This window comes from Neomonachus schauinslandi, chromosome 2 (genome assembly GCF_002201575.2).
Source record: "Neomonachus schauinslandi chromosome 2, ASM220157v2, whole genome shotgun sequence".
NCBI lineage: Eukaryota > Metazoa > Chordata > Mammalia > Carnivora > Phocidae > Neomonachus > Neomonachus schauinslandi.
The window spans coordinates 26,441,816-26,468,234 of record NC_058404.1 but is presented as its reverse complement, the minus strand read 5'-3'; the positions used below and the strand labels follow the sequence as shown (position 1 = coordinate 26,468,234).

Sequence of the window (26,419 nt, the reverse complement as noted above, 5' to 3'; positions counted from 1 at the left end):
GTGGTCACTATGTAAAATCAACTTGTAATAAAAACGTAAGATATGTTAAAAAGCATTACTTGACTTTATTACCTACTCATAATGTTGAATACAAATGCAAAATTAAGTTGTGACCCTTATTTTTAGTCTATTTCAAAGCATGGTTTCTTAGATTTAAGAATTAGGGCAGATTTGTGTCACAAGAGGGAAGGGAACCAAAAAAATGAAGTCCAAAAAAACCCCACGGATATGTTTATGTGTTATAAAGTTTGAGCTACAGCCCTTATATTCCTTCAAATGGAATTTTCTTCTGACTTTCTATTAACCTCACCAGTAACTGAATTCTTAACAAGACCCTATAATCCACCACAAGTCTTCCAACCACAAATTGAAAAGAAATGTAGGCAGATATGTGTACCAAGTACTTTATGAAATTCACCATGCACAGCTGAACTTCACATACAGAATTCAAAAACCAAAAGGACTGTGATATTCTTAAAACCCAAAGGCTAGACAAGGCCTTCCAATCTTTCCTGCACTGTAAGAAATGACTCGATCTAATGATGTTAATGTAGAAATACATTATGTATTTTAGTATCAATAAGATATGACATTCAAGGGGAGTGCCAATAAGGCTTTGCATTTTAAAACCAAAAGGGACATATCTTGGACACCTTAAATTATAAAAGTCAATTCTAAGCAGGAACTGTTACTGTGTAACAAATACTGCTCATATCAAAAGTGCTGGTGACAAAAAATTCAGTATGCCCTCCCCACAGAATCTGTTCACACACATTTATATGTAACTGTAACTGTAGTAAGACTGTAAATGTTTAAGGTGCTTAAATTTTGCACCGCAGGACTAATTCAATAAGTATTCATCTGCTACCTCTTTGTAGCAACTCCAGTTAGAGTGAATGATCCATGGGCAAAGGGCAAAAATGCTGTTATTTTCTAGAATGTGGCATTTGTGGAGCTGGAGTGCCCTCTATTGGTAACGAAGAAGACACACTCATCAGCTGTCCTGCATGCATTTTCTCATTAATTCGGAGTTCACATCCATCTTGAAGCATTCGAACTGCTATTCGGGCAATGTTCTTAGAGTCGTCAAGACCGCTGTGAGGCCGCCCATCATAATCCATTCCTAGCTTTTCAAGCATTATTGTCAATTTGGTTTGGCTTCTAGGAACCTGGAAAATAAACAGCTTAGTAAATAATTCTTTAGTATTCTATAAGTCACTATGAAAAATAAAATGAAAATTAACAGTAGTAGCTAAAGTTAGGCAAAAGACAAATACTCTTATAACTCAAACCTTCAGAGCTTTAAAAAAATTATCTTAAGTTAGAGATGAAAATACATACAAATAGGTAGAATCCTCAAGACATCTAAAGAGTCTGCAGTTTTGTAATTTGACAAATCATTTATGAAGGGAAATGTATTGCTCTGGACATCTAAGTTGAAGCTCTACTATTTTTTTTTTTAAAGTAGGCTTCCTGCCCAGCATGGAACCTAACACAGGACTTGAACTCACAACCCTGAGATCAAGACCTGAGCCAAGATCAAGAGTCGGACACTTAGCCAATTGAGCCACCCAGGCACCCCAAAGCTCTACCATTTTAACCCGAACATTCTTTTCCATGGTATTTTACTATGATGTATTATTTTATTTGACAGACTCCTTAGACAGATACACCAAAAAAAAAAAAAAAAAATCTAGCCTTTCTATGACTAAAGATAATTAAGATCCAGCATGAAAGAAATTATCATGTGGTATTTTTCAACCTATTTAAATACCTGCTCCAATTTAATAAATGTAAAAATCTCACTCCCCAGATTCCAATATGCCCCTCCACTTTTGAGAACCACTATTCTATCTTCTGTATATGTTAAGTTTTATATTCTGTAGTTTGTATAGCTATGTCACCTATATACATCTTGGGGCCTCAAGTACTTCATCTGTAAAATAAGACTAATAGTTACACTCCTTACTCACTGCGTTATCGAGAGAATCACAAAGCAAATGATATAAAAGCACCATGATAAACATCAATAATTATCCTATTGTAATACCGCAATGCATTCTGGTCCTTTTGCTAAGTATCACCTAGAAAAATGTGCTTGCAAAAATAACTTTTCCAACACACTGAACAACTTAGGTGAAATGGACTATTCCTAGACCCACACAACCTACCAAGACTGAATCATGAAGAAAACAGAAAATATGAACAGACCTACAATAAGTAAGGAGGACTGAACTGGTAATCAAAAACCTCCCAACAAAGAGAAGCCCAGGACAGGATGGCTTCAACGGTGAATTCTACAAAACATTTAAATAAGTCTTAACACCAACCCTTCTCAAACTCTTGCAAAAAACTGAAGAGGAAGGAACACTTCCTAAATCATTTGATGAGCTTAGCATTATCCTGATACCAAGGTCAAAGACACTACAAGAAAACTAGAGACCATTATCCCTTATAAATACTGATGCAAAAATCCTCAACAATACTAGCAAACCAAATTCAGTGGCATACTAAATGTATTATATGCCACAACCAAGTGAACTTTATTCTTGGAAAGCAAGGATGGTTCAACATACAAAAAATAATATAACAAACCACATTAACAGAATGAAGGGAAAAAACACATGATCACCTCAATTGATGCAAAAAAGTCATCTGACAATAAACACCCTTTCATGATAAAAATACTCAACAAATCAGGAACAGAAGAAAACTACCTCAAAATAATAAAGTCTATACAAAAAAATTTAGAGTGAACATCATATTCAATGGTGAGAAGGCTGAAAGCTTTTCCTCTAAGATCAGGAACAAGATAGGGATGCTCACTTTCACCACTTCCATTCAAAATAGTATCAGAAATTCTAAGCAGAACAAGTAGGCATGAAAAAGAAATAAAAGGGATCTGAATTGGAAAGGAAGAAGTAAAGTGATCTTTGTTTGCAGGTGTCATGATCTTATATGCAGAAAGTCCTGAAGATTCCACCAAAAAACTGCCAGAACTAACACGCAAAGATAGCAAAATCACAGGATACAAAATCAACACACAAAAATCAGGTGCATTTCTATACACTAACAATGAAGAATCCAAAAAGGAAATTAAGAAAACAATTCCTTTTCAGTAGCAAAAAAAAAAAAAATTTAACCAAAGAGGTGAAAGACTTGTACATCAAAAACTACAAAATGTTGCTGAAAGAAATTAAAGACAACATAAATGGGAAGATATCTGTGTTCATAAATTGAAAGCTTTAATATTGTTCAGCTATCAATAATTATCCAACATGATCTATAAATTCAAAGCAATCACTAATAAAACATTAGCTCAAAATGGATCAAAGACCTAAACCTAACAGTCAAAACTATAAAATTCTTAGAAGAAAACCTAAGGGAGAAGTTTCATGACACTGGATTTGGCAACGGTTTCTTGGATACAACACCAAAAGAGACAACAAAAGAAAAACTAGATAAACTGGACTTCCTAAAAATTTAAAACTTTTGTATATCAAAGGGCACACTATCAACAGAGAAAAGCAGCCCAAAGAATGAAAGAAAATATTTGGAAATCATAGATCTGAAAAAGGATTAACATCCAGAATATATAGAGAACTCCTGGGCACCTGAATAGCTCAGTCGGTTAAGCTTAGGCGTCTGTCTTCAGCTCAGGTCATGATCCCCTGCTCAGCGGGGAGTCTGCTTCTCCCTCTCCCTCTACACCTCCCTCCTGCTCTTGCTCTCTCTCTCTCAAATAAATAAATAAAATCTTAAAAAAAAAAAAAAAGAATTCCTAAAACTCAACAGTAATTAAAAAAAAAAAAAAAAACAGACTTGATTTCAAAATGGTCAAAGGACTTGAACAGACATATCTCCAAACACATACAACTGGCCAATAAGCTGTACACAAAAAGCTGCTCAACATTACTAATCATTCTGGAAGTACAAATCAGTAACACAATGAGATACCACTCCATACCCATTAGATGGCCATTATTTTTTTTAAAAAGGGCAAGAAAATGGAAAATAAGTGTTGGCAAGGATGCAGAGAAACTGGAACCCTTGTGCATTGCTGGTGAGAATGTAAAATGGTGCCGCTGCTGTGACATGGAAGTTTCTCAAAAAATGAAACACAGAATTACCGTATGATCCAATTCCACTTCTGGGTATATACCCACAGAACTGAAAGCAGGGACTCAGTTATTTGCACATCCACATTCACTGGAGCAGTATTTACAACAGCCAAAAGGTGGAAGAACCCAAGTATCTACCAACAGATGAATGGATAAACAAAATGTGATATAAATATAATGAAATATTATTCCACCTTCAAAAGGAAGGAACTTCTCAAGCAATGGAATTATTATTTAGCTTTACAAAGGAAGGAAATTCTGACACATGCTACCACACGTATGAATCTTGAAGACATTATGCTAAGTGAAATATGCCAGTAACAAAAGGACAAATACTGTATAATTCCAGTTATATGAAATACCTAGAGTGGTACAATTCACAGACAGAAAGCAGAATGGTGGTTACCAGGGGCCAAAGGAAGGGGGAATAGAGTCACTCTTTAAAAGGTATATTTTCAGTTTTGGAAGATGAAAAAGCTCTGGAAATGAATGGTGGTGATGGTTCCACGACAGTATGAATGTTCTTATTGACACTAAACTGTGTACTTAATGGTTAAAATGGTAAAATTTGTTATGCATATTTTGCAAATGAATCAGAGATAACATGAAAAGTCCTGGATAGTGCCAGAAAAATGATTAACTCTGTTAAACAAAGGCCAATTCACTCAATCATGTCTAAAACTTAATAGCTGTGTGAAAACCTGGATAAAGAACACATAAACCTCACACTTCCTCTGGCCTGGCGAGGAAAAGTTCTCAGCAAGATGACTGACTTGAAAAGTGAATGGTAGGAAAACAGTAGGCCAAAATTTGCTGAGTGGTTTGAAGAAAAGCTACAAAAACTAGCCTAGACATTTCATTACATAAACCGATTGAAGAAATCTCTGTAAGACCTGTAAAAAACATTTAATTTCCAGTGACAAGATTCTTGGATTTTGAAGAAAATTGAGTCTTCGGAAAAATCATATTGCAAAAAAAATCTTAAATGTTCACACTTTTGCTTGGGCTTGACAGTGAGAAGTTATTTGCAAGTCTCAAGACCTACTGAAAGCCATCTGGAAAAAAATGTAGAAAATTAGACAGTAGTTTTCTTCCCTTTGAACACAGAGTATGACCAGGTTAAAAAAAACAAAAAAAACCAAAAACCCTGTTTCTCAGAATCTTCTGCTCAGCCACAGAACCTGACTCTGAAAAGAGCTTTGTAATGTACAGTCCGATCATACTCTAGGGATGAGATTTACTGATCTGCCTTTAGAATAGCTGCAGATTTCTGCAAAAGAAGACGGTCCAGTCATTCATAGAAAAGCAATGACATTTTGCCACGGATTTCGACCTTTTATATGCGTAAGTAAGCCTCTTCTTATTTAACAAGATGAAGAGCAAGGGTAGAAGGTGTCTATTTTCAGTGGAAAACGAAATCCATGAGAACTTATCTCAAATCCAATCCAGAACTGAGTATTTGTACAGGAAAAAAAAAAGACAAAAAAGACAAAAACAAACATAGCTTTTGCCTTCCCAAAGTATATTTCATTCTTCACTTTTACTTCAAAAATGACATTTTAATGCATATACAGAACTACTAAAGAAATAAACATGTTTGTATAATTTTATAAATGCTGAACCTACACTGGAGTATACCATACATAAGTTTATTTTCTAAAATCTAGTATAAAATTGCGTCTATAGCCTGTATTTTTATTCATATTGTTTCAGCCTACTTACAGAAAAATCAAACCCACTTTAAGTTTAAGCCAGCTATTAAACAGAAAAGTATTATGCTTGCCCTATAAGTTTCTTAAACGTATGAAAAGGAAAGAGGTAATTTCAAATTTAATGATCTCCACTCCCAAGAAAGGTTGGGTAAAAAGTCATTTTTAGTTTTAGAAAGGAGAAAAGAATACTTTGTACATGCCAAAGACTATACATTGTTAGCATCCTATATAGTAAAAATGTGTCAAGACTTTTAGGCCTACTTGAGTAAGGAAAACAAAACAAAACAAAAGAAGAAAACATTTTAAAAAGAAAAAATGTTACATTTACTCAACTTCCACTAATTGGCATTAGAGTTGATTAACTATTAGGAGCAGGGGAAAACCACATAGAAAAGAGCAGCCTATCCTTTCTGAACAGGGAATCTGCTTCTCCCTCTGCCTGCCGCTCCCATGCTTGGGCACGCGCTCTCTCTCTGGCGAATAAATAAATATAATCTCTAAAAAAGAAAAAAGGAAAGAGCAGCCTAACAAATTGGTCAACATAAACAGATCCACCAAAAAAATACTATTCTCAAAATAAAATAAAAAATACTACTCTCTACTTAAAAGACCACTGGCAATGTTATTGCCTTACTCTACCTACAACTTTCTGAACACTCTAATGTATTGTGAGCTGTGCATGTTTTTATGCAGACTTGAAAATTATTTTATGGCTTTATTAATTATTAATAATTATCCTTCAAATAAATAGAGTTAAAGGTTTGAGAAAGACACCCTAATGTAAGAATGCATTGTCACCTGGGAGGTATAGCAAAAAAAAAACGCAAACCTAAAGATGACTGAGCCCCTACAAATTTACATGAAACACAGAGGATAGAGGCACATTTGAATTAATATCACAGGACACAATTAGCAAAAGCCAGACAGTGGGAAAATGGAAAAATGGCTCCATTTCTTTCTTTCCTTTTTTTTTTTTTAAAGATTTTATTTATTTGTCAGAGAGAAAGAGCACAAGCAGGGGGTGTGGCAGGCAGAGGGAGAAGCAGGCGCCCCCTGAGCAAGGACCCCTTTGCGGGACTCGATCCCAGGACCTTGGGATCATGACCCAAGCTGAAGGCAGACGCCTAACCGACTGAGCTACCCAGGCATCCCAAAATGGTTCCATTTCTTAAAATAATAACAATAAATCACTAGAGAAAAAAAAAGGAGGTGGAAAAGGAATTTAGAGATTAAAAAACTTAAAAGAGACATGTCAACCAACTTTAAATGTATGGACCTTATTCTGATCCTGATTCAAATCACAAAAGGGAAAAGGGAAAAAAAGAGGTGAAGGGGATTAAGAGGTATAAACTCCCAGTGATAAAAAAAAGTCACAGGGATGAAAAGTACAGCACAGGGATACAGTCAATAATACTGTAATAATGCTGTATGCTAGCAGATGGTAACACATATCGTGGTGAGCATGGCATAATGTACAGAACTGTCCAATCACTATGTTGTACGCCTGAAACTAGTAAATGTCAACTACACTTCAATTTTAAAAATTAACTAATTAAATTAAATTTAAAAAGAAAACTACGACCATTTGATAATATTAAGGGATTACTGTTGATTTTTTTCTAAGTGTGATGATGGTATGATAGTTATGTTTTTTAAAACAGTTCCTTATTTTTGAATCAAATGAAATAACATTTGAGATCTGCTTCAAAAGAGTAAGGAAAGGGGAAAGTGGGTAGAGATACAGATGAAACAAGGTTGGCCATGAGCTTATACCTATTAAAACTGGGTCATGAAGGTTCATTATACCTGTCAACTTTTGTATATGTAATTTTCCGTAATAGAAATTGTTTTGAAAACTCACAAAATGAGTGAAAAGATAAATTCACAAAAAAGGAAAAAAAATTTACTAAATATAATCAAAGGACTAGTATCCAAGATAAATATCTATAAACAATCACAAATTATAATCTACAATTACAAAAGGACAGACCACCCAATTTTTACAAATGGGAAGATTTAAACAGGGACTTCACAAAATAAATTCGAATGGAAAACAAGCTCAAACTCCACCTCATGAGTAATTAGGCAAATGCAAATTAGAACCTTAATGGGAAGGCATCCCACATCCACCAGATTTATAAACATTTAAAATGTCTGGTAATACCTGATGCTGGCAAAGACGTGGAGCAATTATAAATTCACCCACTCTTCTGGGGAGAGTGCAAATTGGTATACCCCCCTCAGAAAACTACTTTTGCATTACCTAACGTCAATGATGCACGTATCCTATGAACCAGCAATTCTACTCGTAGGTTTATACCCTGGAGCAATGCATGCACAAAGGCACCAGAAGACATGTGCAAGAATGTTTATAGCACCACTGCTCCTAAAAGCTCCCAAAATGGCCAGGACAGATACACTCTTATATATTCACACAATGAAATTCTCCACAGCAATAAAATAAACTAACTACAGCTATATACACAACCTCAATAAATCTCAAACACAATCTTGAGGAAAAAAGCAAAATGAACAATACAGCCAGTACGATGCTAATTATACCATGTTCAAAAAGAGGCAAAAGTAAACTATATGGTATAAGGATACACACACAAATATTAAAACTATAAGGAAAAACAAGAAAATGATTTCCATGAAAGTATGAACTATGGGGGGGGGGCCCCCTCTGGGAGAAAGGAAAGGAGCTAAGTGAGTGGAAGTTACAAGGGATTTCACCTTAAAACAATCAAACTCCACTTTTCTGTATGTACATTTCTCAGCTTTAAAAAATGTTAAAACTACAAAAAATGTTTTTAAAGGAAAGCACCTTTTCTCACAAAACTACTTTAGGATTTGCTTCACCAAAATGAGGTTGTAAAGGAAAGAAGATGATACAAAGTCTAACACATGATAGAGAAGCAAGGTAAGAATCTCCTGGCATGGGGGCGCCTGGGTGGCTCAGTTGGTTGAGCGACTGCCTTCGGCTCAGGTCGTGATCCTGGAGTCACGGGATCGAGTCCCACATCGGGCTCCCTGCTCGGCACGGAGTCTGCTTCTCCCTCTGACCCTCCTCCCTCTCATGCTCTCTGTCTCTCATTCTCTCTCTCGCAAATAAATAAAATCTTAAAAAAAAAAAAGAATCTCCTGGGATGATTTTAGAAGAAGCTTGATGAACAAATAGTTCAGATTAGAACAGGATTAAAGGCTATAGGAAGGTAGTCTCAAAGGAAAAAGGAAAAGAAAGAAAAGAAACGGAAAGAAAGAAAGAAAACGGACCACTAAGTGTTTTGAATACAGAGAATGATTTACAGTTTGAACGGAAAGTGACAGGATAAGAAAACAACTGAAGGCACTTGTAAAAATCTGGGGAGAAGTTGTGAACACTCTCCACTGCTACAAGAACGGAAGCACTGAATAATGATTTGATTATAAAGATAATGTAACTAATTAAGAAGACATGCAGGGGCGCCTGGGTGGCTCAGTCGTTAAGCGTCTGCCTTCAGCTCAGGTCATGATCCCAGGGTCCTGGGATCGAGCCCCTCATCGGGCTCCCTGCTTAGCGGGAAGCCTGCTTCTCCCTCTCCCTCTGCCTGCCGCTCTGCCTACTTGTGCTCTCTCTCTGTCAAATAAATAAATAAAATCTTTAAAAAAAAAAAGAAGACATGCAGAGGGGAAGGACATGCAGGTATGGGGGCTTTCTCATAGAGCTAAATCTTCATCTTCCACTGCAGGAACTCCATACATATCTCATACTGAAAATTTAAGAAACAGGATAAACATATCATTTAGAAGTAAAATGGTAAATACTGGAAGAAATAGCTACAAAAAGTTGAAAGTGTTTGCCTCAGGAGAGTAAGGAGAGTAAGAACCAGTGCTGGTGAGGGCCACCGTGGATGAATGCCATTTTTCATAAGCCTTGTAGTACTACTCAAAAATTTACACTACACGTATGTATTAACTTTGATAAAATTAAAATTCAGCGGGGAACATTTGTTCCACAAACAATTCACATACTGAATACCTCCCCCAGTTTCAAACCCCTCCTGAAGATCATGTATTTACAGTTAACCTATTCAAATAATGGTAACAGATTGAAAGAAAAATAGCTCAACTTCCTAAACTCATATGATCATCCTCATGTTTGGATTATAAAAACTTACAACTAAAGTATATGGCCTTTTCCTGTGAAAAGCACCTAGTAAATCACAACATACATGCAAAGTGTAATAAATTTATCATTAAGAGCAGTATAATCAATAAAATGGAGAAATTTTACCTTGTAAAAGTTTCCATATGACTTTCGAATATTGATCCACTTTTTAGCAAAAGGAGGATATTTGAGCCTGCTCAGCCGGCATTGAATGTTCAGGAACTTACTCATATCCCACGAACTTGTAAAATCAAAAACAGGGGTAGAAAAATGATAAAATAAATGCTCTACTGTTCTTACTAGTATTTTAAGTCATTCTAATTTGTGTATTTACATGTCACCTTTCTTTCTGATATTCACACATATCATCAAGGTTAGAAAATTAACCTACATCCAAAATACTAATCCAAAAATAAACAACAAAGAAAAGGAGAAGTCGGGTATATCAAATTTTTTTCATAAACAAATCTTACTAGGCTAATCATGATCACTTTCATGCTTCTGATTACTTGGGGCAGACCTCTATCTTGTTAATTATTTTTTCTTAATCCTAAAATAACTCTGCTAAGCTTACTTTTAATGCCAGGTTTATTTTATTAGGAAGTTCTTTGAGGGTATGCTTAGAAACAAAATAAAAAACAAATGAACAAAATATTTGAAAGATGAAAGTAGTTGGTAGTAGGTGGTGAATTTGAATACAATTTGTTCCGTTACAGCATATGTTTCTACAACACTGATCAACTCATGTAGTTAGGTAGGAAAATACTGACTGTACAGTATGGAAATCATGTTGGTTCATACACGGTTTTCCCCAGGGAAGGGAGTGATACAGCAGCCACACAAATTATAACCTTCAGCAGGAAAGGAAAAAAGCTCTCAATTCAGCTGTAGTGCCAGTAGGAGTACTTTCAGGTGTATTTTTAAACAAAATTAAAAACGAGTGCCTGTCCCCAGGATCCTACTGCCTCCTACTGCCTCTGATCCAACTTCCACTAACTCTGAGCTGCCTGCCTGAGCTGTCCACACTTTCTGGAGGTATGAGCTATGTCCCAGAACGTGAGGTTTTTACAGAATCCCACATACTGTGTTAGGACAGAAACACCTATATACTTGAGCAAGAACATTGCTCAGTCATGTTTAAAATCAACAGATTTCTAAAGAGGTCCACCAACATTTTCCCAAATTTCTATTTTTAAATTATAACGTGACTACACTCAATGCTTTTTTCCTATGTAAGGGTCACTAAACCCTTTATGTAAGTGACATCTCAGTTTTAGTGTACAATCTGTTCATAGTTTGAAAGAGAAGCTGATTAGGAGACTTCCTTCTTCAATCTTAATAGCATTAGGGTATAGGAGCTGCCTTGGCACAAGGCCTATAATCCTTGTTTCAATCCTTCTGATCTTCCCTCTAAGCTTTCCATCTAACGAATGCTTTTGAGCACACATTCCGAGTTCAGACTACAGGAAGCATTAGGGAAAATGATCAAGTAGCAGAAGTCCTTACTTTGAAAGGATTTTTAATCTCCCTGCAAACAAATCTTACATAAATAAAGTTTAGATATCAGAATAGTCAGATGGCAGCACAAATGGTACATATATGAAGACTATGAGACGTCAAAAAAAAAAAAAAAGATCAGTGTGAGTTGAGGTATGTGGAGTAAAACAAAAGAAAGCTTTGAATAATAACAATGAAGCAGTAAAGGAAGAGAGCCTTCCAGTAGAGAGGAGAGCATGACTATGTGCACAGAGAAAGAACACACCATGTGATTCATGGCCAACATGCACAGAGTGGACAAGAATGGCAGGTGGATCAGGCTACACAGGTGGGATGGGTTAGATAAGAGAACCTTGAAAGCCAGACTGAAGAGTTTGGATTTCTTTGAGCAAGGAAGTATCACGATAAAAACTGACTTTAGTAAAGTCATTTTAGTTTTACATATTAATATTTATCTTTCCCTAGTTCTCTAATTCTGGATTAAAGTATTATCATTCTTTCCCTCCTTATGTTTTGATCCTTAAGATGCAAAGCTTAAGTAGAACAAAACAAAACACGTTTAAGTAGAAATAAGAATGTGAAAGGAAAAATATGGTCTCTTATAGGAGACCCCAGAACTATCAGAAAATACTTTTTTGGGGTTATTCTAAAAGTTAAATGGATATGAATATCTTTCATCTTTAAAAAGTAGATAAAAAAGATAATTTTCCTAAATACTCACCCATCTGTCAATATGCAATATTTATACTTTGTTCCTAATTCCTTCAATTTCATCCAGTCAATTACTTTTTTTAGTACCTGAGGGAAGGTATCAGCTCTGTCTACCTGATCCTGAGGATATAAAAGTAAAATTTATAAAAATAAGAGTAGCTACATGTAGTCCTGCAAATACCCAGACACAAAAGTCAAAAGGAAACAAACAGTAAGAGAAAGTCTCATCTATGATATTTTAAACTCTACATGATTTCCTTAGCTGAGATCCACCTAACATTTCATTTTTAAGATAATTAAAAATTGTTCATAACCAGGCATTACGGACGCTTTCAACTGAAGTATATAGTCCTCTCAAAATTAAGCTTTATGATCATCCCCAGTGTTTTTGTTTTTTTTTTTAAGACCTCAACCCAGTGGCTTACTATTTATCCAGAGTGGAGAAGAGGGAACTCTCCTCCCAGCTGAAAGCCATGGCCCTCTAACGTGGTCTCCCTATCTCAAAGCTCAGATCTTTCCACAACAGACAACACACCACTGCCAGACTGATCTTCCTAAACTGATCCATCACATCACTTCCACACTTAAAATCCTCCAAACATTCCCCAAGGCTTTCAGGATAAGACACACAGGCTCTTCATGATGTGGCCTCCCTCTGCCTACCACTTTAGCTTTATTTTCAACCACTTTCTTACCAGCCCATACACACTTGAACTGTCCCAAACTACTTACAGTTCTGCTGTGCACACCTGAAATGCCCATTCTTTCCTTCCTATTGACCTATCACGATTCAGCCCAAGTTCACTAACTTGAAGAAGTCTGACACTGGCCAGCTCTCCATTCTCTCGTAGTAAGATGCCCATAATACCCAGATAAAACACTGACTTGTCAGTCTTCCTAACCATACTGTCACTACCGGTTTCGTCTGTCTGTCCTCCTGATTATAAGTTGTTGAGTGAGCTGAGAAGATTGACTTGACCATCTCTGTATCCCCAGTACCCTGGCAAATACTGTAGTAGGCACTCAAATACTCGTTGAGTGAATGAGTAAATGAATAAAGGAACCAAATTAATGAACAAAGAGCAATTAGAATACAATAAAAAATCAGAGACCTAAAAAAACATTAAGCTATGTTCAAGTCAGGTTATAAACAGATACATTTCAATCTTCCTCTAAGTCCACCATGGTAACACTTACTTTACTAAGGATCTAAACAAATTAAACCTTTGATTTCATCATTACAAGTCCTTAAGAGGAAAGGCTGAGAAAGATTTTACCAGGTATAAAATTTGCTTTTCTACTTTTTTAATATTATAATATGAAAAATCTTTACCAAGTAAAGTACATTAACTTGTTTACAATAATAATTTTTTAAACTATGAAATAAAACCTAATTTCAGAACCTCTTTCAAACTCCAGAAAAAGGAATATAGATTTAGAACCTGAGTAATTCCAGTTAGGTTGATGCAGAAATCAGAAAGTTGTGTGTTAATCTCTGGTCTCACATACTGCTGGAACGTATCTTCCTACAAGTGAAAGAGAGCAAGTTAAAGTATTTTCTATAACTTCAGATATTAGGACACAAAATACATAAAACATTAAGCCACAGGAGACTTTAATTTTATAGGTGCTCATGGTATAGCCCTTTCTAGAATTTTAACAATTTAAAGATAATTCTCCACTCCCAAAGCACTCTAATTTTAATTATGTTTCATAGTTTAAAAAATTTTAAAGAGTGGCACCTGGCTGGCTCAGTCAGTCAAGCGTCCAACTCTTGGTTTCAGCTCAGGTTGTGATCTCATGGGTCATGAGATCCAGCCCCAAGTGGGCTCCCCACTCAGTGGGGAGCTGGCTTGAGATTCTCTACCTCTGTCCTTCCCCTGACTCATGCTCTCTAATAAATAAATATACCTTCAAAAAAAAAAATTTTAAGATGGGGTGCCTGGGTGGCTCAGTTGTTAAGCAACTGACTCGTGATTTTGACTCAGGTCATGATTTCATGGGTCATGGGACTGAGCCCCCGTTGGGCTCCGCATTGAACATGGAGCCTGTTGGAGATTCTCTCCCTTTGCCCCACCCCCCCCCACCACTTGCGTGTGCACACAGGCGTGCACTCTCTCTAAAATAAGTAAATAAATCTCAAAAAAAATTTTTTTAAGATAAAGCAAGTATCTGAAAGCAAGCCTTCAAACCAAAGGTTATTTTCCTGAGGAGCAAAATGCTGATAATTTTGTTTGTAATATTTGAAACCGTAAAGCTTAATAATGCAACCTCAACTTCAAGTTACTAACAGCTTTTTAAATAATAATAAATTCTTTGAAGAAATGCCAATCTTTGGTTATAATAAACTAGCTCTAGATTACTACTCTCTCATTTACTCTTGACTAGTCCTTATTTTTATACTGATTCCAGTAAACTGAATTCTGAACAGTCAAAGCTGAACTACATGAACTACATGCAGTAGTTTAAAGGGTGATAATACTATATTTTGGTAGCAATTTTAACCTCTTCAAGAAGCTTTCACACTTGCCTTCTCATAATCATGACAACTGTTATCATCAAACCTCAGATCTCAAAGTGCTTTTTCCTCTATCCTAATAATGCCTCCCTAAACTAGAACATGCTAAGTCACTTGTTAAAACTTAAGGACAATTTCAAAGCCTAAAGTCAGCAATCATTAATACCAGGTAGATACAGAGAAAAAGACAAAGAATATTTTTTGTGACAGAAGATTCAAAAATTAAGAAAGGTAAATGTTTCATTTCCTAAGAATAAATTCTTTCTTCACACTAGTGTATGAAGCCAATGAGTTATAAAGGTTACTATTATAAAAGAGCAAAATTAAAAGAACAGCAAAGAATGTTTGAACTTCAAAAGTTAGATGCTCTTTACTTACCAGACACACTGAAGAAGGAAAAATTCCACTAAATTGAATTTCACAGATAAATGAAGGCTTTATCTTTTTAAGTATCAATATTTTTATAATTTTCAATGAAAATCTTTCTCTTTTTTTTTAAGATTTTATTTATTTGACAGAGAGAGAGAGACAGCGAGAGCAGGAACAGAAGCAGGGTGAGTGGGAGAGGGAGAAGCAGGTTTCCCGGCGAGAAGGGAGCCCGATGCAGGGCTCGACCCCAGGACCCTGAGATCATGACCTGAGCCGAAGGCAGATGCTTAACGACTGAGGCACCCAGGCACCCCGAAAATCTTTCAAAAATAAGCTGCAACTTCCCTTACCAATACAGGCAGGTAGTATCAAACATACTATTAATAAAACTTTATTCACTATTCAACACGTTTATCAGAATGATGCTATAGAGAACTATGCACTTGTTGACCAAATATTTAGTAATCACTTAAGTAAATTACATAGTAAGCTAACAGGTGATAAGGGTTAGTAAACATTTAAGTAGACCAGGTAAGTGGGATCAGAAAAATGGGGGGGGGGGGGCTCAGCTACCATAGTAAATAGGTCATCACCTTTATGCAGAAGATGGGAACTAAGAAGGCCTGGAAGGAAGAGAGGGAGGGAGGAATTAGCAGCAAGACCTCTGGAGGAAAGGAATTAGAACTAAAGCCCTGGAAGGTGAGGGGGTAGAACATGCCTGGCATTTCTAAGAAACAGCAAGCAGGTCAATAGGGCATAATCAGAGGTAAAAAGAGGCTAGCTCATGTTAAGGAATTTTACTGAGTTAAATGGGGAACCACTAAAGGGTTTTAAGCAGAGAAGGAAAATGATTTGACTTATATTTTATAAGGCTCACTCTGACCACTATGTTGAGAATTGGCTGTAGGAGACAAGGAAGGAAACAGAGACCGGTTAATGGTGAATGCAGTAAATCCAGACAAGAAATTATGGGGGCTCAGACTAGAGTCGTAGCACTGCAAGTAAGGGGCTGGGTTCTGGATGTATTCTGAAGGCAGAGCAAACAGGAGTTGCTGTTGGTCTGGATATATGATAGGAGAGAAACAGGAGTCAAGGATGACTCCAAGGTTTTGAACTGAGTAATTAGAAAGACAGAGTTGCCATCACTCAAGCTAGGGAAGACTGAACATACAATGGGTTGAGGATAAATTCAGTTTGGGACATGTTAAGAGGTCTGTTTAAATATCCAAGTAGAGACGTTAAATAAGCAGACTGGATTTGGTATAGAGGTCCAGGTTGGAAATATAGATTTGGAAGTCATTAGCATACAGTTTCTAAAAGCTTGGAAGTAGATGAGATTAAGAGATCTATATAGAGAAGAGGACCTAGGACTGAATCCTGGGGCATCCAGTATTAAGAGTTGTGAAGAAAAGGAACCAGCAAAGGAAATTATAAAGGGGAACCCAATGACGATGGAGACAAATCGAGAGAATGAGGTGTGCTGATAGTCACTTGCAAAAAATGTTTCAAGGAGAGAGTGGTCTTTTATACCAGGATTTAGGGAAAGGTCCAAGATGACACTAATGAGTGATTTTAGTGGAGTGACGGGATTGCAGACAGTGTGAATTTAAGAGAGAATTCGAGGAAACAGCAGTATGTACCTTTTTCAAAGAACAAACAAATAGGGTAGTTGGCGGGGAAGTGGGACAGAGTGAAAGCTTTTTATGTATGAAAAGTAACATGTCTGTATGTGATGGGAACAACACAGTGAAAGCAGTAAATCATTACTGTCTCAACGAGGGAAAAGAATTGCTAGAGCAATGTCCTTGAGTAAGAAAGAGAAAGTAGAATCTAGTGAGTTATGCAAGATTATTACCTTCATAGCTGTCATTTTTCCTTTTAATTTACTGACTATAATCTTCTTTGGACAAAGAAATTATATAAATAGTGTGATTATAACTAAGAGGCTCTGAACAACACTAAGAAAAAAATCTATGCATTTTAATACACAAGGCTTTTTATACTTGCTCCCAATGTGTTGGCAGCAACTGAGGATAGCACAGAAGTAACTTCTGGATAGATGAGATGCTGATATACCCTTGCTCAGATTTTACAAGGCAAACAGTACTATTTGGAGAATTCCTGCTGAGTTCCTGAACTAATGATGCAGTGACAGCAAGTATCTAAAGCATATACATTATAGGTCTCGAAGCCAAGGTTAGGAGTGTCATTTCCGCACTAAACTTTTCACCAGAAAGATGGCCAGTTCTAAGCTGAAAGGCGATTTCTGTAATTTGCCATTTTTAGAGATCACAACATATAGTAGTCTACAGCAGTGGTTCTCAACCCCCAACTGCATGTCAACTGAAAAGCCTTAAAAACATGCTGATGTCAGGGGCTCCACCACAGAACAACTAAATCAGAATCTCTGGGATGTGGGCCAGGCATTTTTCCACCCTCCCTAGGAGATTCTGATGTCCAGCCAGATATGTGTTCCAAGCAAACAGAAAAAAAAACAAAAAACCAAAAAACAAAACCCTCTAATTTTAGCTATTGGAAAAGGAGAGAAGTAGCCTCTGAAATTATTTCATTACAGCTTTTCTATTAATCAAGCTGATACAAAGTACACAAGAGAAAACAGCCCACTTTAGAGTTCTCATTCTAGCTTTAAAACAGCAAATGAGATCCCTGGTCTACTGAGAACACCAGAATAGTTGCTGCTAAAAATAAAATTGAAATACAACAATTCACTTACTATTTCTAAGGTATGGGTATTCAGTAAAACCACAGGAAATTCAATTATCTCATGTATAAATTCAGGTGGGTTACCCTCTTCACAAGTGGCTTCGAAATCAATGACACAAATGTAGTCGTAGTAACTGTCAGCACAACTGCCCTCTTTCAACATGAGCTTCTGCTTCTTGTAATAGTTTTTCAGCCTTTTCTTTAGCACATCCTTTACTCCTCTAAGGAAAGAAGAAGAAAATGAACTCTGAGGTGAATTCTACAATCAAGAATCTGAAGCCTTACCTGCTGGCACTGGGTTGAACACTGGCAGTCGCAGTATAATTTAGCAAATATTAGCTAAAATAAATGTAAAGAAAACAAGACTTAAAGCTAAGTTAGCAAAGAATTAAAATCAAATGTAACACAGCATCAATATTTTCCTTCCCAAGCACATAAGGGCATTTCTCCTATACTAGTATTTCAAACCATAAGCCTTGTTAGCATGTACCACCTACAAAGCCATACTGCCTTATATACCAAGGTGATATTATGTATTACAAAAACTGAAATTAATGTTGAACTCTTCTACAGGCCAAACACAAATTTCAGAGTATGAAAATTTAGATAAATGGCACATTTATGCTGTCTCTTTCCTTTCTTTTGGTTTTTATAGGTTAAACAACTACAATATCCATATGAGTACGAAAGTGCTATGAGCCTAGCATGTAAAGTTGAATGTCTATTAGCTACTTAACTAGGAAAACTCATTTAGAAGATATCCTAGTGTAAACCATGTCCAGAAGAACACTGTCATACTCAGTAGGTTCTTAACTGGAAGTAGGTTTCTTCATTTACCATGGGTAGAATCTAATTAAGGAGATTATAGGTATTTTCAAAATATACGTTCCACAAATGGTGGGTGGAGAAAGGGTTGTTCTAAAATAGACAACAATGGGGGTGCCTGGGTGGCTCAGTCGTTAAGCGCCTGCCTTCGGCTCAGGTCATGATCCCAGGGTCCTGGGATTGAGCCCCGCATCGGGCTCCCTGCTCCGCGGGGAGCCTTCTTCTCTCTCTCCCACTCCCCCTTCTTGTGTTCCCTCTCTCACTGTGTCTCTCTGTCAAATAAATAAATAAAAATCTTTAAAAAAAATAATAAAATAAAATAGATAACAATGGTTGGTAATGGTGGTCACATTCTTCAAACTGTAAATACTTCTAAAAATTTTTTAAAAGTCATGACCAGTGCTGACTTCCTTCAGGTTACTTGTATGAGTCCTATTAACAGTTATAAATACAAAATGGCAGTAAAAATAAGAAGATCTAGATTGTAATTAGTGTGTAGTAACAACTCAGGTATTTTGGTCAGTGACTATTAAAAAAAATTTTTTAACCTTTTATTTTCCTTTCTAAACTACCAATGAAAAGAAATCCTATTCATGAGAATATTAAAACGAGTGGTTTTAAGACAAAATGTTTTAATATGTTTATTTGCTTGAGATTTTCTAAGTTACCAAAATCTAGGAAGGAAATCCCTTATCCCCCTTCATATTAAGGTACTGTGAGTGACCTCTGTGTCATGGGACAGCTCTGATTCCTTTGTCTTAATTTCTCTTTCTTTCTTGGAGAATCCACGCTTACTTAAAGGGGTGCCTGCAAACCTAGTGGCAACAGGAACAATAACCAGGTGCTCCAGAGAGAGACCTGTCATCTTTAACGTCTTCTTTGCCATCCACATCCAAATAACCACCACATTTGCCAATTCTAACTCAGAAACAGACTCAGAATCTGGTTCTCCTGAACTGTCTCTGGTATGGCTCCCATGAGCTCCTTGGACTCTCGCAAATGCCTCTAATGCCACAACCCTCCTTTTCATCCTTTACCCCACTTGAGAACTACCCACCAATGCCAACTTCCTGCTAAAATACCTGCAGTGACTCCCTTATGCTTATACGTTAAACAGACTTCAGCATACAGTTCCTTCACAACTTGGCTACGACCTATCATTTCAGTATCATCTTCAGATGCTCCCACTCCCCATGGTACATCGAACACTGCAGGGAAAACACTATATGAGCCACTGCCTAATATGTGATACGCTTTCTTGTTTTGTAACTTTGGTTGTACAACAGCTAATGAGAAAGCAAGATTATTTAAGAGAAAACATACCTACAGAAATTAGTTTTGAGTTCTTTCTGTCTCAATTACTCTCCGTCCCTTTTCTCTTTGGCTTGTCCATTCAATCATCACTCCTGAACTCCTAAGCGAGACCCTCTTCTTTATTTGCATGCTGTGCTTGGCCAGACCTCCAACACAGCACTGGTCACACTGTATTGTGATTGTCCGTATATATTCCCAAAAGACTGTCTGCTTTCCAAAGTGGGGAATATACATGTCTATCTTACTTTTATAACTTTAATGCCCAGTGTAGTGCTTAGAAATCAGTAAGTGCTTACTGAATAAATGTGCAAACATATAATTAGATCTCTAACTGCCATGCAAGTCACAAGTAAGCAACTGATCTTCACTCCTGGGAAGGACAAAAATTTTGCTCAGAAAATCTTCACAGGGGGCGCCTGGGTGGCTCAGTCATTAAGCGTCTGCCTTCAGCTTAGGACATGATCCCAGGGTCCTGGGATCGAGCCCTGCATTGGGCTCCCTGCTCAGCGGTAAGCCTGCTTCTCCCTCTCCCACTCCCCCTGCTTGTGTTACTGCTCTTGCTATCTCTCTCTGTGAAATAAATAAATAAAATCTTAAAAAAAAAAAAAAAGAAAAGAAAAGAAAATCTTCACAGGTTGTATCTTCATAATAGAGTCAGGAGGGGGCACCTGAGTGGCTCAGTCGGTTAAGCGTCTGCCTTGGGCTCAGGTCATGATCCCAGGGTCCTGGGATCAAGTCCCACATTGGGCTCCCTGCTCAGCGGGAAGCCTGCTTCTCTCTCTCCCACTCCCCCTGCTTGTGTTCCCTCTCTCACTGTGTCTCTCTGTCAAAAAAATAAATAAAATCTTTAAAAAAAAAAAAAAATAGAGTCAGGAGGAAATGAGGTAAAACTTTTTGTCACAAGTTATCATGCAGACAATCTAAAAGGGAAAAAAGTACATGTGTGCTCTTTTGAAAGCAGTGAAACTCTATTTTAAAGCAAAGAGGAGGAATTTTGCCTAAAGAGAAAAAGGATACAGGGGGACCCAGAAACAATAACAGTTTTCATCTATTGCATGCAGTCAATTTTTTTCTTAATGCCTGGCAATTGAACTGTCTATCAAAAATATGCATGCTTGGGGCACCTGGGTGGCTCAGTTGGTTAAGCCACTGCCTTCGGCTCAGCTCATGATCCTGGAGTCCTGGGATCGAGTCCCGCATCGGGCTCCCTGCTCAGCGGGGGTTCTGCTTCTCCCTCTGACCCTCCCCCTTCTCATGCTCTCTCTCTCTCCCTCTCTCATTCTCTCTCTCAAATAAATAAATAAAATCTTTGAAAAAAAAAAAATATGCATGCTTTTCTGGATTCCAAAGGTCATTCTTACTCCATGCCCCAAGTCGAAATAAAGTGATTTGTTTTGCAAAAAATTACTAAAAACTGAGTATGTATACATCTCATTGAAGACAGACACACACACACACACAGTTGCCTAAGCTGCATTGTTTTCTCATTCAATATACAGTTAAACATAACACATACTATCATTCTGCATACCTTTAGAAACTAAAACAGAAAAAAATATTTCCTGGTAGGTGATTTTTTTAAATTACCTGGTTTCAAAGAAACCCTCTTTATAAAAATAACACAGACAGAATAATATATATCTATATCTCCAATCTCATTAATAAGATATAATTAAGCATCAACTAAATGATCAACTAAAAAAATTTAAAACATATTTAGTATAAGATAGCTGCTCCTATACATTGTTGGTAGATTGTCAAAATATTCAGACTTCAACTCAGCAATCTTAGTCTATCATCTAAGAGACTCTCAGAAATAATCAGAGTTGCACATATTCACTTTAAGAATGTAAATTATAGCTTTTATCTGAGTATATGGTAGGATTACAGACGACTGTTAATTTTTCAGTGTTTTCAAGACTTTCTGGGATGAACGTGTACTACTTTTAAATTTTTAAAAAGTTATTTTTATTTACCTGGTTTCAAGCTTGAATTCTGAAAGTTTAGCTCTGAGTTCTTCCTTACTCATTCTATTAATGCATCCGTTTGTAATAGCAATCTCTTTATAAACTGGGTCACTGAAATCACTTGCACTGGAGGTAATGAACTTAGATCCTTTTGTTTCTTGGCCATCGAATCTACATCGTTGCTTTTTCTACCAAAAAAAGATATAGCTTATAATTAATACAAACATCTTAAAGATTCAAACTCCTGAGGCCTACTCATGCTACATGTTCAGTGAAAAGTACATAGAGAGAAGAAAGACGTGTTTCCAATATAATTTACCCTGCTGTTTGAGTCATGAAATTTCTTAAAGGAAATGAAGCTAAGTAAAAATTGTACTGGTGTTGGGAGCACTTCAAAACAGAGCCCCTGCTGACCATTTACTAGCAGCATGACTTTGGATAGTTACTTATTAATGCCTCTGATCTTCAGTTTCCTTATCTATAAAATAAAGAATAATAACTGTTCCAAGTGGCATTTAGTATTTGGTAATGGTAAATAGTATTTAAACAAGGTTATTATAGGGGTGCCTGCGTGGCTCAGTTGGCTAAGCATCTGGCTTCAGCTCAGGTCATGATCTCAGTGTCCTGGGATGCAGCCCTGTGTCCTGCTCCCTGCTCAGTGGGGAGTCTGCTTGTCCCTCTCACTCTGCCCCACCCCTGCCCACTCAACCTCTCTTTCTCTATAATAAATAAAATCTTAAAAAAAGTTTTTTAAAATAAACAGGTTATTTTAAGGATTAAATGAGATTATGTGTATCAGCTCCCAACACCATACCTACACTGTGGCAATTAATGGGATCTTTATTACCATCATAGACTATAGAACCGACCTTTTCACAAATGACATTCTAAAATTTACAAACTCATTTTTAAATGAACTTTTACAACATTATGCATGTAAAAGTCAGTGACTTCCTGAGAATTTTTTTTTTAAAGATTTTATTTATTTGAGAGAGAGAGAGAAATCACAAGCATGTGTGAGAAGGGTAGGGGTAGAAAGAGAGAGAATCTCAGGCAAAGTCCCCGCAGAGCACAGAGCCTGACTTGGGGCTTGATCCCATGACCATGAGATCACGACCTGAGCCAAAATCAAGAGTCGGACACTTGACCGACTGAGCCACATAGGTGTCCCCTGAGAATTTTTTTAACCTGACTTCATTTCAGTAAGTTAACAGAAATTGCCCAATATAAAAACAAAATGGACTAGATAGAAATCTAGTTCAAAACTTCCTAGAACCCAAAGCAAAGGAAGAAATGTATTCAGTTTTAAAACACACAATTTCTAAAACTCACATTTGTAACAATTATTCAGAAGAACTACAGTTACTGTATTATAAATCTTTATTCTTTCCTTAAAATCTATGTTGAGAAAAAACATGACTCAACTGTAATCAGTCCACAGGTAGTCCAAAATTATTAATATGCTAAATATCAGAGTTCCATTTATAAGTTAATTATTTTCCAAATGCAATGTCACAAACATTAGGTATGTTCCAGAATTTTCTTTTCTTTTTAAGATTTATTTATTTATTTATTTGACAGAGAGAGAGAGACAGCGAGAGAGGGAACACAAGCATGGGGAGTGGGAGAGGGAGAAGCAGGTTTCCCGCCGAGCAGGGAGCCTAATGCAGGGCCCAATCCCAGGACCCTGCAATCATGACCTGAGCCGAAGTGCAGACGCTTAACGACTGAGCCACCCAGGCGCCCCATTCCAGAATTTTCAAAAAGACTTTGGAACTTACCATCAATCCACATTAAAATTTGTTAACTTAAGTCATAATTTACCACACTGTCCCCATGTGAACTTTAATGACAGATTAAGAAGGAATAACCATGGACAGGCCAAAGACCCTGACTTTACACTAATCCTAATGGTTCAGGAACTGTTTCTCATTCAAAGCTCAATTTAATACAACACACATTTACTAGAAATGCAATGCTAGGTATTGTGCTAGAGTACTCAAGAATTACTCCTATCTCCTCAGAGGAAGAGATCAGCAATCCCAATGTGTGAACTGTCCATAAACTGAAGAGTAACTGTATTAAAGCTCCTTGTTGACAAATGTTTTAAAAAGTTTATTACGCTGATCTTTGACTAAAGCTAAGGAAATAACTAGCTTTCAATAATACTTTAAATTTATAATGCCTTAAAAAGAAAAACCATCCACCATAAAAAATAATGAAGCCAGGGGCTCTGAGAGCAAAAGGGAAGAACAGTGTAAGGTGAATTCAGCAATGGAGGCAGGAGCCAGGTCCTGCAGGATGGCAAACTGAAGACTAGGAAGGGGAGAAACCCAGTCAGATTTATGTTATTAAGATTATTCTAGCTGCTATGTGGAGCCCTAACTGTAGATGCAAGAACAAGAGCAAGGTACCCATTCTATGAAGTGCTCAGAATACGTTACTGAAATGAAATGATCAATTTTAGTATTATTTACAATCTGCAGCGCTAGGCAACAATAATTTATATCTGTCAAATAAAATGAATAAATAAGTTTTAAGACCGTCTTCACAATTTTGCTCTGTAACTCGGATCTACCAATAGGTGTCAAAATCATTACGGAAAATAAGTCATACGATAGGTCTGTATGAAATAGTAGCAAATGGGCAAAAAGCTCCAACTAATAGGCACAACCACCTTCTGTTAAGGCTGGGAGGTAACGGGCTTCGGGTCTTAAGAAATGACATACCTAGAGCATAATGGTGCGCTTTTTAAAACATAACCTACCAATCACCTATAAGGGCTAGACAGAATGACTACAGCAACAGTGTGCACAGAATATTTAGAGCAGAATTCCCACCAGAACTTGTAAAACCACAGTTCACACACTTCTCTTCTTGACTATTTTCCTCACATCCAGAGGGTAATTAGGGCGAGAGGGGGCTGCGTGACAACCAAGGCACCGGAGCTGGGGACAGGGGAAGCGGCCGGGGCTGGGGTCGAAGGGCACGCAGGCTGAGGTTTGTGCGGAACACCCTAAGAGACCGGTCTGGAAGGGCTGGGCACCGACGGCCGGGCGCGGGCGGACTCACCTCGGGATTCGGATGCTGCGGCTCCTCCCCACACTCCGACCTGGGAGACTCCAGCCGCGCGGCATCCACGGCCTCGCTGCCAGGCTGTTTGCTCCGCTCATGCTCCATGCCGGCTGTCACGTAAAAAGACAGTTGCTGGAGCCCGACCCTCGCTCACTCTCACTCGGCCAAGACCGAAAGCCTCGCCTTTCTCCGTTGAAAAATTACCGGGCTCGCGTTCCCGCGGCGGCGGCCACACAAACTCGAGCGGACACCTCCCACTTCCGGGAGCGTGTGGCGTCCACACGCCGCGCAGGCGCAGTGAGCGGGCGCGGGCGGAACGCTATCGCATCTGGCGACCCGGGAGGGAGGAAGGAGGTGAGGAAGGCGCGCGCGGGAGAATATGGGTGTTGGCGTCTCCGCGCGGTGAGCGCGCGAGCGTCCTGTTGCCATTACGCAAGAGTCTAGCCTCGTCACTGGAAGATACCACCAGAGCACACGATCTCATCACCATATTTTCTAAGTAGAAAAACGAGGCGTACCGTGGAGAGAGGTGAACTTCAACCGTGACGAATAACATCTGTAAAACAGTTTACATTTTCCGTGAGGAGTTTAACGTCTGCTTCTGGAGGAAAGAAAATGGGACTGGACTTACTAAAAACTAAGCAAAATACATGAAGACAGCTGTTTTCAGGCATTGGGCTACAGGCAATTCTGGACTGTTGGGCCTGAAAGAGAACAAGCAAACAAGATGAGCCTTATATGGCTTTCTGCCCAAAGTCACTTTCCAGTTTGAGGTGCAGGGAAGGGGAACTCCAAAAGAGACCTAGAGTTTCACTAGGAAGACAGAGGTCTTATTGAGTTGAAAAGACATGGCTTGGAGTTTAGGGAATTTGGGGAGGCCAAGCTGGTCGGAATTTGAGTTGGAGTTCATGGAGAAAGAGCTTCCGGATCTACGTAGGAATACCCTTGAATCTTTAGCTGAATAAAAATCCGTGGATAGGTCATGTGAAATTCCACAAGGCCCAGAAGGAGCAATTATGAGGAGCAGTGAGCCAAGCAATTCTCAAAGCTCACACAGGACTATGACTCGTTTGAGTTCCCCACAGCCAGAGTGGAGAAACTGTTGAATATGCGGAATATGCTATAGAGACCCCAGAAGTGTCATGCCTTAGTTGTGAGGTAAACTAGCCTTAGACTCTGGAGTCTAGAGTAAAAGCTGTTGTAGACCCTTCAAGACCTTAAAGCCCCCAAAGGATCGAACTGTTGTAACTCACCTGACTGCCTACCAGAACAAGAGACTACAACAAAACTCAGGACTCAACAACATGAAGTTGAAAATACCAGGCATCCACCAGTTAAAAATTAATAGACATGCCAAGTAAGTAGGAAAATATATCAAAATAGATCAGACAGGCAACAGAAACATATTCAGAGATGACACAAATGGTGGCATTAAC

At 37.8% G+C, this 26,419-nt stretch overlaps 1 protein-coding gene across 1 annotated transcript; it reads right to left on the bottom strand.

The window, feature by feature from the left end:
* Positions 1 to 395: 395 nt before the first annotated feature.
* Positions 396 to 25,213, bottom strand: ERI1 (exoribonuclease 1). The gene is made up of 7 exons (XM_021694246.1): positions 24,981 to 25,213; positions 21,918 to 22,096; positions 17,813 to 18,023; positions 13,634 to 13,717; positions 12,202 to 12,311; positions 10,110 to 10,224; positions 396 to 1,169 (listed from the first exon to the last, which is right to left on the bottom strand). The coding sequence occupies exons 1-7, from the start codon at positions 25,086 to 25,088 to the stop codon at positions 927 to 929; spliced, it is 1,050 nt and encodes a 349-aa protein (XP_021549921.1). The 5' UTR covers positions 25,089 to 25,213; the 3' UTR covers positions 396 to 926.
* Positions 25,214 to 26,419: the final 1,206 nt, after the last annotated feature.

Coding starts and splice junctions, on each gene's coding strand:
- ERI1 (XM_021694246.1), bottom strand. CDS start 25,088: ATGGAGCATGAGCGGAGCAAACAGCCTGGCAGCGAGGCCGTGGATGCC. Junction 18,024..21,917: donor GAATTCAAGCTTGAAACCAG/GTAAATAAAAAT, acceptor TTCTTTCCTTAG/AGGAGTAAAGGATGTGCTAA. Junction 13,718..17,812: donor ATACCCATACCTTAGAAATA/GTAAGTGAATTG, acceptor TTTCACTTGTAG/GAAGATACGTTCCAGCAGTA.